Source organism: Echinops telfairi, unplaced genomic scaffold (assembly GCF_000313985.2).
Source record: "Echinops telfairi isolate 266 unplaced genomic scaffold, ASM31398v2 ScPeMD7_12;HRSCAF=54, whole genome shotgun sequence".
Taxonomy (NCBI): Eukaryota; Metazoa; Chordata; class Mammalia; order Afrosoricida; family Tenrecidae; genus Echinops; species Echinops telfairi.
In genome coordinates this window covers 13,756,712-13,769,599 of record NW_022103909.1, presented here as the reverse complement: position 1 = coordinate 13,769,599, position 12,888 = coordinate 13,756,712, and the positions used below count along the sequence as shown (strand labels likewise).

The 12,888-nt window shown below is 37.4% G+C and overlaps 1 protein-coding gene across 2 annotated transcripts in view; it reads left to right on the top strand.

The window, feature by feature from the left end:
• CNTN1 (contactin 1) overlaps positions 1-12,888 on the top strand; it is a 395,926-nt gene that overhangs the window by 304,346 nt on the left and 78,692 nt on the right. For both annotated transcript variants that reach the window (XM_045287251.1, XM_004711445.2), the window contains one exon: positions 7,500-7,658. In XM_045287251.1, coding sequence (XP_045143186.1) covers positions 7,500-7,658 — 159 coding nt within the window. The remainder of the gene's footprint in view (positions 1-7,499; positions 7,659-12,888) is intronic.

Below are 12,888 nucleotides of genomic sequence, written 5' to 3'. Positions count from 1 at the left end.
AGGAAAAAGTGAGGGAGGAGCCAACAAACCCAGGGAAAAGGGAACAACAAGAGATCTAAAATTGCTGGCGAGGAGGGCATTGAATGTGTGGTGGGGTTTGATCAAGTACAATGTAGCCAAGAGGAGTCAAATGGAGGTCGAACATGATAGTGGGACAGAAGGAAAATAAAAGGAAATAGAGGAAAGAACTAGGAGTCAAAAGACAGTTATAGAGATATAAATATAGGGATGTGTATATGTGGATATATTAGAATATAACTGTAGGGATATAGGTCTATGTACATATATGTATAGGCTAATTATTATGGTAGCAGACAGACATTGGACCTCTAAGTCCTCCCTCAACACGAGAAGACTTCTTTCTAATAGCCTGGCTGGCATTCTGTGATACTCACCTTTCTGACATGATTGCTAATGACAAAATGAGTGCATAAGCTAATGTGATGAGGAAAGATGATGGTGGCCGGCTATTACAAGATAAGTGTCTGGGGTCTTAAAGGATTGAAGTTAAAAAAGCAGCCATCTAGCAGGGAAGCAACAAGGCCCACATGGAAGAATCTCACTAACGCATAGTATCACGAGGTGTCGATGGGATCAGGTATTAGGCATCAGAAGACCCAGAACAAATAACCATGTGAACGAGGTGGGTCCGAGTGAAGACCCAAAGCCCATCAGTACAATTGGCCATCCCCTCACGGAAGGGTCACAAGGAAGGGACGAGCCAGTCAGGGTGCAATATAACACTGACAAAACACACAACATTCCTCTAGTTTTTTAATGCTTCCTCCCCCAACTATCATGACCCCAGTTCTATCTTATAAATCAGACTAGAGCAGAGCAAGTACAATGGTCCAGATAAGCACTCTCGACACAAAATCCAGGACAGATAAACCACTCAGGACCAATAGTGAGAGTAGTGATAGCAGGAGGGTAGGAGAAAGGTGGGGGGAGAAGGGGGAGAAAGGGGGAGCCGATAGCAATGATCAACATACAACTGCCCCTGCCCCCCACCAGGGGGATGCACAACAGAAACACAGGTGAAGGGAGACAGTGGGCTGTGTAAAATATGAAAATAAAAATAATTTATAAACCATCAAGGGATCATGAGGCTGGGAGGGTAGGAGAGCGAAGGGAAAAAAGAGGAGCTGATACCAAGGGCTCAAGTAGAAAGAAAATGTTTTGGAAATGATGGCAACATATGCACAAATGTGCTTGATACAGTTGAGGTACAGACTGTTATAAGAGCTGTAAGAGCTCTCAATAAAATGATTTATTAAAATAAAAAAACTCAATTCTAAATATAGACATATATGATATTTCTCTAAAATAATCAATTTCACCACACCTGCCTAACCCCAGAATTATACATGGTTCTCTACCTTTGTATAATTTTAGAGAGATCTTTCATCCAGGCCCCTGAGGTTTTTCCCATTTGGAATCTTGAATTTGAAGAACATAAAATTAAATCTTAAACAAGAATGTTTGGATTGACTTGTGATTAATTCGTGCATGTGTGTGCAGCCCATATCAGTAGTGCATAAAATAGTACATAAAGAAGGACAGAAATGTAGTACATAAATTCAAGATTATATATGATTTCCACACACCTGAAGTTTTAGTTGAACAAAGACTAAAAAATTCAGTATTGTTAATATGTCATGATTAATAACCATTTCAGTATTTCTTGCAAATAGACAAGATGGTAAAATTACTAATACCTTTTTTCATATACTAATTATTTAACCATTTCTGATTATCTGTGCATGTATAACTGTGTAGGAAAATACTTTATTATACTTTTCCCCAGATTTACCTTTTGACCTATCTGTCTTCTTGTTGCTTTCTGTAGTACTTCTTATAGAACTATCTCAAGTCTACTGATTTTAATTTTGCCACATTGCTCCAGGATATGGAAGTGATTTAGAAAAAAACAGATCCCAATGATAATAGCAAAATAAAACATAGGAAAACCTCAATCCAAAAGAAAGCAGAAAATAGCAAGAAGCATTTCAGTCTAAAATATTCTCTCTGATGAAAATTTATTAAAAAAATAATGCTAAGTTATATATCAGTGGATATTGCTCATATTACCACACAACCACTAATCCTTGTCAATCTGGCTCACTTACAAAGAAACTATAAAACTGTATAAATCAAGAATAGCTAGGCACCAATATTTGGTAGAACAATGAAGCATACTTTCTTTTTATTATGAGCCATTTTATTGACAAATAAGTTGGGTACCATAAAATTCAATAGCTTAAATACTTCAAAAAGACTTGTACATTCTTCACTACAATCAATTTTAGAACATTAATTTCATTCTTGTTAAAATTAGCTACACATTTACTTCCAATCTCCCTGTCATAATCCTAAGAAAGTATTAAAGCAGTTACTGCCTCTATAGATTTACCAGTCCTGAATTTCATATAAAGAAAATCATACAAAAAATCAAAACAAATACAGAAAAACCTCAACCCTAAAAAAGTTGGTTAGCTGTATTATTCATATACTAGTGGCTATTTTTCACACAATGCTCATAGAGAACTCTGAGTAGCTCAGTTAAGGTACTCAATTTTTATTGTTTTATGAATTTGTTACTCGGCTTTCTGCCTGTCCCCACTTAGTCGATTTCAAACGCGTTCAACGTTTATTATGTTAGCTATCGTTCTTGAGTTTTACATGCCCATCCTGTTGCTATCTAATTTGGTGACACACAGAAGCAGGTGGTTAAAGGGCTCGCAACGCTTCATCTCATCACCGCCAGAACGCTCGGTTCGGTTTTGGCGTTCCAGCGGAGGCTTCCACATCCGACTGGAATTCTGTTCATTTCAGAGAATGTTCTTTGCCCTTCCCACCGCAATTAAGCGCAGTTCCCATCAGCGTTATTTACTTATTTATTGTTCGAGATGAACTTATCACTGAAGACTCCCAAGTTCCTTTCAGGTTTTCTTTTCCTTTTTTTTTTTTTTTAGCTACTCGGACCCCTGTTTAGGTTTGAGGGAGAAGGAATCCGGAGGGATTGTTTTGTATTTAAAGAGAAACACTGTAGATATTTACACAGCCCACTGCAAGAAATCAACAACAGTGTCCCATGAAACCCTCACTGTACGTGGTTCTCTTTCTGTCCCTCTCCATTCTTCCGCCCTCCCTCCGCACTGTCACATCTCTACCCTCCCAGTCTTCCACCCCTGTCCCTGGCCCCCTCTTCCACATCCAGATCTTATCTTTGGGTGCACAAGGCCTTTGCTTTTCCTTATAATGCGAGTGTTAGTAATCGTTTATCTAAGCACACCTTTCTCTGGTTTTATCCATGTCTTGTGTCACATCGTCTTCAGACCGTACTTTTTCTCTTTTCCTCTTTTTAGTTCCATGACTTTATCAGGGAAATATTGCCCAGGATTTAAGAGAACTCATCATTACCTTTCAAAATAATTAGAATTTTGAAGAAGTGTTATGAATTTTAAAAAATAAATATTGAATTTGGAAGCAAATCTCCACACGGGAGGGAAAGACTTTCATGGGAAAAGAGGGGATGATCCAAATAAAAGAGGCATAATGGGAGCCTTTATCTGAAGAAGCAGAAAATGAGAATGTGGGAATTGAGCATCGGAATTTTGAAAAGCAAACAAACAAAAACACACGCAAAGATCAACATTGAAGAAATCCAGTTTCTAGTGGCATCCTATCAGTATTTGGAGGAATCAGGAAATTAAAACAGCCAAATAGTCTTTCTGAGTATGCTATATGAGCTTTTTAAAAACCAGTTCAGAGACCCCATGGACATGGGTGGGTGGGGAGTATGGTTACAGGAAAGGGGTGAAGGTAATTCTGTGTTCATTAAAGCAAAGTGAAAAAGCATATTCCAAATAACTTTTATCATTTCCTCTATATAACTTTTCTCTTTAAAAAAAAATTCTATTTTGAGCTGCTCAAGGACCCACAGTGGTGTTGTGGGTGACACGAGTCGGCAAGGTCAGCAGGTTAAACCCCCCAGCTCCTCTGAGGCACAAAGGGGACTTGGCCCGAGGGTCTTAGAAACCCAGCAGGGCCGTCCTCCTCCGCCTTTCAGACTCACTGAGTCAGAAGTGACTCTGGGCAGGGGTTTGCCTGATGGGCTTTGCCAGACTGCTCAGAGATACCATGGAAGCTCCGTGTTGCTTCCTTCCTTTCTTCTCCCACATCAGATCTTAAAGCTAAACAAGATATTACACAAAGATAAAAATAATTGGTCATCTAATGTATCTTATAAAGTACAGCGAAATGCCCAGAGTGTTTACATGTGCCCACATCCCTTTCTGTATCATTATTGCTTTGCACCACATATTGTTCTTAGGAATAGTTAGCCATCAGCCTGGGGACCATCAAAGAGCTAGAAAGAGATTAATCAGGAGAGTACTAAAGAAGTAAGTTTGTTTATATTTTCTCTGGTTTCAATTATTTCCTTAAAGGTTTCCTGAAAATATTTGAACAAAAGAAGGAAGCTAAAGATTTTTCAATTATAAAAGGAACTTGTAGGGATTGGCTGCTCTCTGCCCTGTTAGTTCGCTATGAGTTGGAATCAACTTGAGGGCAGTGCGTGGGTGCTTGGGCAGGATAAGATGTGTTATTTTCAACCACAACGTGTTGCTCTCCAGTCAGAGCAGCACCACTGGGTCAGTAACATCATCCCACACTGCTTACCGGACTAGAAGTCCCTCCAACCCGGGCCAACTCTAGGTCGAGGTCACCTTAGCACTTTGTCTGTATTATGCTACTTTTCTTGTGACACCCATTGCTTAATACCCATTAGGGTGCCTCTAGAGTCTCAACTTTTTGTAATTCCTTCAAATTTACAAGAAAGCTTTTAATTTTTTGATAGTCCTCATTTCTTTTAAGTGGCAGGATAGGGAAACAAATCATCCGATAGACAATCTGATGCATCTTATGAGCAAGTATTAATAATTATTTTCTCAAATATCCTTAAAGCATTTCTAGAAACAGTGATGATGCTTTTAATAATAGTTAAGGTTTACTGAGCATTTTCTATGGGCCAGGAGTAGTACAGTATTATGTACAGTTGGTAGTTCAATATTCACAACTATCCTATATGGTCAACGGCTATTACTCCCTTTTTACAGATGAGGAATCCCAAGCTTAGTCACCACGAAAATTGTCCCAGGGTTACCAAACAAATTGCAGAGGACAGAATTTATAGCCCTGCCTATTTCAATGATAAAACCCATCCATGCTTTTTAATGGTATTTTTAAAAGTTTATCTGAGAAATATTTGCCAGTATTGGATGGAAGAATCTACTGAACAGTACTAGAATCATTGCTAAGTCATGGTGCCACGATAAGATGATAGGGACATGCACTCACCCCTTTCCACTTAATAAAATGCTATTTTATCTCTGGACAAGTGTAAGAATAGAGATTGCACTGTGGATGACCAGGGTGTCTGCAGAAATGAATGAAGACCAATGTACAGCTATCAATATTTATTATGAATAGACTCGAAGCCAGGCCTATAGCAGAGAACAACAACAATGATAGTGCTTTATTCAATAATATTGCTTCTATAATAAATTACTGATAATCATTTATTTGCATTAGTATGCAGATAGTGTCTTAACTAATAACTTTAATAATATATGGCTCAAGTAGTTATTAAGTAGTATTCATTTTTCATATGAGAATATTTATATCTTAGTTGTTAAGGATTAACCTATAGTAATTTTATTTTATATTCTCTTTAATGTTTCCAGAGAAAATTTCTAAATGCATATATTATGGTAACTTTTTTTTCTTTGCTGCAAAATACATCAATTCTAAGATTTAATTTTAATACCCTGAAACATTCAACTCAGTAATTGACTCTAGGTGATACTTCATGTGAAAGTAATGCACATCTTTGTTCTGATCAAGACTGCACTGTACTTCAACGTGGCTTTTAGACATGTGAATTGTTAATGTTTTCTTTTTGAATAATGAATGTGTACTATATTATTGCATTTGTCTATTTTCTTTCATTTTGGAAGGCGTGCTAGTCTTTTAGTTTATTTTAACACCAAGAACTATGCATTTGCTATTATAAATGTATGGAAGTTTGTTTACCTTATTACATTTATAAGTTATATTTCCAAATAATAAAATGTACTATCATCAGTAGGTTGTGGCTTGTGTTATTTTTACTATGAGTGGTGAAACATTCATCTACATGCACTTTTTCCATCTTGCGACCATCTCTGAGGAAATGAATGAGAATGTGGGCTATCCTAACCCCTGCAAAGAACAAAGCCCATGTTGCGAGGGAAGACTTCTAGGCTAAGCAACTGGTCTGATAACATGTATACATAGGATATTCTGTATATATGAAAGGTTCTTTTTCAACCAAAAGATTAAAACAAATATTTATTTCATTATGAAGTAGTAAAATTGCCACTTTACTCTCAATTTTTAGCAACCCTTACATTCAACATGCACATCTCAGTACAGGGATAGATGCCTTTCTGATGTCAAAGGAAATGGAAATGATTTATCCCGAGACCAGTCTATTATGAACTGAGAGTCTTCTATGTTGTAAACCATGTTTGTCACTTTGCTACTTAAATTATTTTCCCTAATTTTTTCAATCAATGAGAAATTATGATGCAAAGTATAAGTATCTTGTATGCCATAATCACAGCACTTACTACTTTCTATAGTAGTTATTGGTTTGCTGGTTCATTTCTTCCTTTTAGAGATAAAGAACTCTCCAAATCACAAAAGTTGTGTTCAGTTTACCTTTGTATTTTACTACCTAGCAGCGTTTCCAGTTTAGTGGATAAATGAGCAATGTTTCTGAAGAACCTTTGCAAACCCCTTTTTATAATTATGTGGGACTCCACAGCATTATTTCTTTCTGTACTAAGACTCTATTTGATGCTTTTAGAATAGTATTGATATACCTGCCTGCTGGCAATTGTTTTCTGTATATTATTCAAGTAGAGACATTTGAAAATATTAATTTCCATTCCTATTGCCAACAAGATGATGCATTAAATAATTACAAGAAATTTCTCCTGGAAGTAAAAGAAATTACTGACATGTTTATGACCATATGAAACAATGTGTTCCACTCAGGGGAACAAAAATTAAACCTCTGGCTAACCGAGCCTTCTTAGACAGGGACTGAACTTCACCACCTCTGATTCGTGCACTTTGCAAGTGTTCATCAAATCTCACTGTGAAGAATCGACATTAGGTTGCCCTGTGATGCTAACTAGACTCAAAACTCAGTGCCCTTACTAAATATCAATATTTACCCCCTTTCTTCCAAAAAGAAGCCATGGAATCATTCTGTGTAAACCACAAGTGCAAAGTGGTACTATCACTTCTTATAGTTTAGTTTTAAAGGGATGTGGGAGAGCTATACCATATATATGTTCTGTACATTGTGTATAATTTTTGTATACGAAGGTGTACTGAATTCACTAGTTGGGAACCATCTTTATTCATTGCTTAAATTCTCATTTTAGGTCCCCCAGGACCTCCAGGTGGTCTGAGAATAGAGGACATCAGAGCCACTTCCGTGGCCCTGACGTGGAGCCGGGGTTCAGATAATCATAGCCCTATCTCTAAGTACACTATCCAGACCAAGACTCTTCTGTCAGAGGACTGGAAAGATGCGAAGACCGGTAAGCTTGGCTTTTCTGATGAATCGCTTCATGTTTTAAAGCACAAAACCTACACACCTGGAGTATTTTAAAGTTGTACCCACTACGCTGAAATGCATTGTTTCTTATTCAGTTTTAGTATTCCTGTTATTTGGCCATAAATATAATATACAGATACACAGAAAGAGAATAATAAAAGCTGTAGTGGAAGGTTTAGCATGTCTCAATCTATAATGGAAATTAAAGAAAGCTTCTTTACTTCCTTATTTGGCCTATTGTTGTTCTCAATTAGACTGATTAGGGAAAAAATTAATAATTGTGAATTTTTTAGCAGATCCCTTTTATGACATATTATTTATTTTTCATTTTAGCCAGCTATAAAAATACTATTGTTTCATATTTTAAAAAGCTACACTGATTATAAATGTCTAAGTATGCATTTAAATAGCACCAACATAAGTTTTTACTTTTTAATAATTATTTCTCTGGTGCTGACTTTCCCTAAAACAGATTTTGAGCAGTTACAATTTTTTCTTATAGCAAGGTTTTCTAAAAGGAAACTAAAAATAATTAAAGTGCCTGTTTTTCACCTGTATATTTATTATGGCAATTTTTCACATCATATGTAAATTAATTTTATTCTTTAACATCAAAGAAGATCAAAGGTCATTATAGTAATACCATCTGCTTCTTAAAAAGAAAATGTTCTTAAAAAGAATGATAATTGCCAGGGTTCCTTTACCCAAATCCCAACTTTTTATGTGTACAAAAAAAATTGACAAAAAGTACCTGCGCAATAGTTCCTAGAGTTGTTTTGTTGTTGTTTTAAAAAAAAATGTCCAAATGGTGAATAAAATATTTCACTTTTCAAAATTGAACAAGGAAAAAATAGAATGAATCCTAATATACCCCAAACTGGTTCTTATTTTAGGTTTAATTTAACTAGTGGACTTTATTATTCCTGCGCACAGAGCATTTTAGTTTAGGTTTATTTCTGTTTGGTAATTCCTTCCTCTCTTGAGGGAACAACAACAACAACAACAACAAACCCAAATATAAATGGGAAGCTTGATAAAAGGACATAGGATACATTGAATAGTCCGTTGTTGGCACATCTTAATGAGCCATATGGAGCTGTGGTGGCACAAATGTTAACAGTTCCAAACTGGCAGCCATGCTGCTGGAGAGGGAGGGTTTTCTACTCCTGTAAGAACACATGCTCGCAAAGACCCACAGGGGCAGTTCTGCTCTGTCCGGGAGGGTTGGTATCCGTCAGAATGGACTCAATGGGGGTGAGTTTGTTTTTTGAGAGTTTCGTTTGCATTTAAGTAGATAACACTCAGGTAGATTAGAAACAGGCAGAAAATTTTACTACTTAGGGTTGGGGAATAATCTATAAGTATACTTTTCAGAATCAGGTTATTAGAAAAATTAATTTTAAGGCATTTAGATACTTGGTAAATGAAAAGCATAGGCAATTTCTACTTTCCTGCAGAACATGAAAAGGCATAGTAATGAGACTATAGACTGTCAGCAGTATTAAATTACTGGCCACATTGACACCAATATTAGAACCTAGAGAACAAAGTGAAATGCAAACTGAACAAATCATTGAATTTTGGTTTGGCTCTGAAAAAAAGAATAGTACATGTGGTCACAATTTCCATTAATTTACTGATTAATGCTTATGGTGGAGCTCAATAAAAATGTTTCTCTTAAAATATGAAAAATCTTTAGAAAGTAAGTTCCACGAGACTGATGACTTCATTTTATTTATAATTCCATCTCTGGCATCTGGGTCAGGACCAGTCATGTTCATGAATTAAGCAGACATTTATTGAGCCCCCACAATGTCCCGTGTCTGTTTTAGAGGCTGGACAGACAGCTAAAGTCAGAGAAGACAAAACAGGAACAGAAGGAAGAAAGGGAGGGAGAGGGCAAAAAAAAGAAGGAAGGCTACCTCAATGGGCCTCTACTTTTGTAGGAGAGACTAGCAAAAGTAATTAGAAATTCAGGAAGGCATGTGGTTATTCATGCTAAAGAAGAGAAATCAAGGCTGGAGATGAGGGGTTACACTTTAAATAGAGGTTTCAGTGAACTCCTCACTGGAAAGGGACATGTGAGCAACAACCAGAGATAGCTGAGGGAGCTAGTTAGATAAAGTCACAGATTGAAAGGGAAAGAGTCTGCTTTGGTTTAAGAGCAGGGGAGACAAAGAAGAAGAAGAGCAGGGTAGAAACCACCTTGGGGGAAAGGTGGAGATCTGCGGGCTAGGGAATCCTGTGGCATTTGTCGGGCATGCAGACTTTGGTGCTTATTGTGAAGGAGAGGTGGCTTTACAGTGAGATGATCCCGTGTACAACAGAACAAAGCACTGTCGATCCCGCCCCACCCGCACAATCCTTGGTAAGTGTGAGCCCATGATTGCGACCAGCCCCTGTGTCACTACATCTCAGAGACGATCATCCTTTTATCCCCCTGACCTTTTTCTCTACCGAGCAGGGGGTCGTTTTCCAGGGACTGGTTCATCCTGATGACATGTCAGAAATACACAAGACAAAGTTTTATCATGTTCACTAGGATATCCAGTCCTGATCCAATGAAAGACCCATAGAAAATGTCCTCATGATTCTTCCCGGTTCCCAGAAGCAGGCATTGTTATGTCTTATTACAGACTTGACTGTTTGGAACCTCAAACAAGTCGAATCATATGATATGTACTTTTAATTGCCTGCTTATTTCCTTGAACATCATGTATGTGATAGCAGTCTACATAGTGATGTCTATTGGCATTTGATCCTTTTTATTGCTGAGTAACATTTTAGTATATTAATTCATATCATATGTTGCTTATATATTGCCTTATTTGAGTTATAGTCAATTAATATGGCCCTTCCAGTCATAGTCACTTATGTGATTTAATTCTGGAATTCATAAGCCTGTGGCGATAGTCCCATTTTGAAGGGCATTGTCTGTTAATGAACAGGGATAGGGTAAGAGTAAGTTCTGACATTAGTAGAGGGTGTGTATTGGACCACACCAATTTGTTTAATGGTTATCTTGGTTACTATTACTTATGATGGATATAAGGACCGATATGCTACAATTGATAGGAGGAAAGCTGAGAGAAAGCCTGAGAGAAAGCCTGTCTGATTAGGATTAGTAGGAGGCCATGCCTACTGGAAACGACTTGCCAGAGGTCCAAGTAACAAGGAATAAATAAGATACAGCCCAGGGGTGGAGAACAAATTATTATACGTAGTATCATTAAAAAGGTGAGGGATTATATGTTCATTTGATTGTATTATTGATACTCAATGATCAAATGGCTCCCATCAAAAGACCTTTCCCTGTGTGGAACTGGTAAGGAGGTGGGGGCAGATACTGATAGGATTCACCTTGAGTCATTGTGGCCAGGATTCCTTGCAATGCCATTCTGCTGCTTCTACAATGAGCCCTTTGAGAGGCAGGGGTTGTGGTCTCATCATTTTCAAGAACCAGCCGTGGAGTTTGTCCTCTGGACCCATCATGTGGGTTTCCCCTGCCTGACATTCAGGTTTGGGACTGAACAGCACCCGTCACCACATGAAACAGTTCCTCAAACTTTTGTGAGTTTCTGTGGGATGCTGAAGCAATTTTCAGAAGCCAGAACTGTGAGGGAATATACTCAAGGGAGGAGTGTGGCAGGGGGCCGGAGGGGTGGGGAGGAAATGGAGCTGAATACCATCATGAAAGAGTTAGACATTTGGAGCATCATCAGTCCCAAACTACTGGAAAGTAATCTGGCATTAATATTTCCAAAGGATTAATCTTGCTATCGATAGACATTTGAGTTATTTCCAATTTTGGACTATTGTGACTATAGCTGTCATGAATATATATATTTTTTATTTTCTTTTTTTTTTCTTTTTGGTGTGCCCAGATTTTATTTTTAGTAATGAGACACAGAACAATAAATTCCATAACTTTAAACAATGGTGGGCAAATCATGTTCCCCTGACCCTCCTCCCAAAGATAATCTATGCTGAAACTCTAACTCCCAGTACCTACGAATGTGAATCTATTTTAAAATAGAGGCTTGTGGACTTACTCTGTTAAGATGAAGATACAGTCTCTATATGCAATGCCTGGTTTTATTATAAGGAGAGGGATATGCGGAAGCAAACACCTGTAGTCAGAAGGCAGAGGGTGGTGGGAAGGATGGGAGCAATTGGAATGATGCCCCAAGGTCTGCCGGCAACCAGCAGAATCTAGGAAGAGGCAAGGAAGAATGCTTCGCTGGAATCGATAGATCGAGTCTGGTCCTGCTGACACTTGATTTAAGACATTTACTCTCCAGAACTCCATGAGGATGACTTTATGTTAAGTTCCATCCATCTTGTGGTTAATTGCCACAGGAGCTCTAGCAAATGAATTCGGCATCTACTGTCAATGTGACTTCTCTCAGGTGATTTGAGGTTGGACTACAGATAGTTTGAGGCCATTCCAGGATGCTCAGGTCACATCTAGAATATTGCGTTTCCTTCTATGCTGCATACTCTTGGGACAATTGACAAAATATTGTTGGAGGCAGTGATGGCATGTTGGTCAGAAGCGATGTTTTGGGAGCAGTTGAGAGAATCTGTTACATGTGAACCAAAAAGGAGAATAAGAATGTCTTTATGACATAGGTGTGAAATAGCATTTATTTCATTTCTGCCAATCTTTTATCTACAGGAAAGCTTAATTATTATTTAATATACCTATTTAAATATGTTTAAGTAATATTATGGTAAATGTGATTTATCAAGGTCTTCATTAACCATATAATAACTTTCTATTCCTTTACACAAGGGCTCAATAACTAAAATGTGAATGTGATCTCGTTGCTTAATAAAAAGAGACAATGAACAATAAAAAAAGAATGTCTTTATGTATAAAGTTCTGCCATATAGAAAAGATCATTATTATTATTATTATTATATACTTGTTGCAATTAATATCTCAGCACATACACATTTCTCTTCACATCAAAATACTTACTTTGAATAGATGTATTTAGTAATAATTTTTAGTATATGCATGCTTCTCTAAGCTCATCGTATACACTCACACATTGCTCTGTAGAAAAGTGAAACAATTTTATCTTTCATTTTCCCACTACCACTGTATAAGCACTTCTTCCACCATATCTGTACTTAGTGTTGAGCATCATGTTTCTGACTCTCTGCCATATTAGTAGATGAACAAAATGAAAACTCTCTAGGCTTGT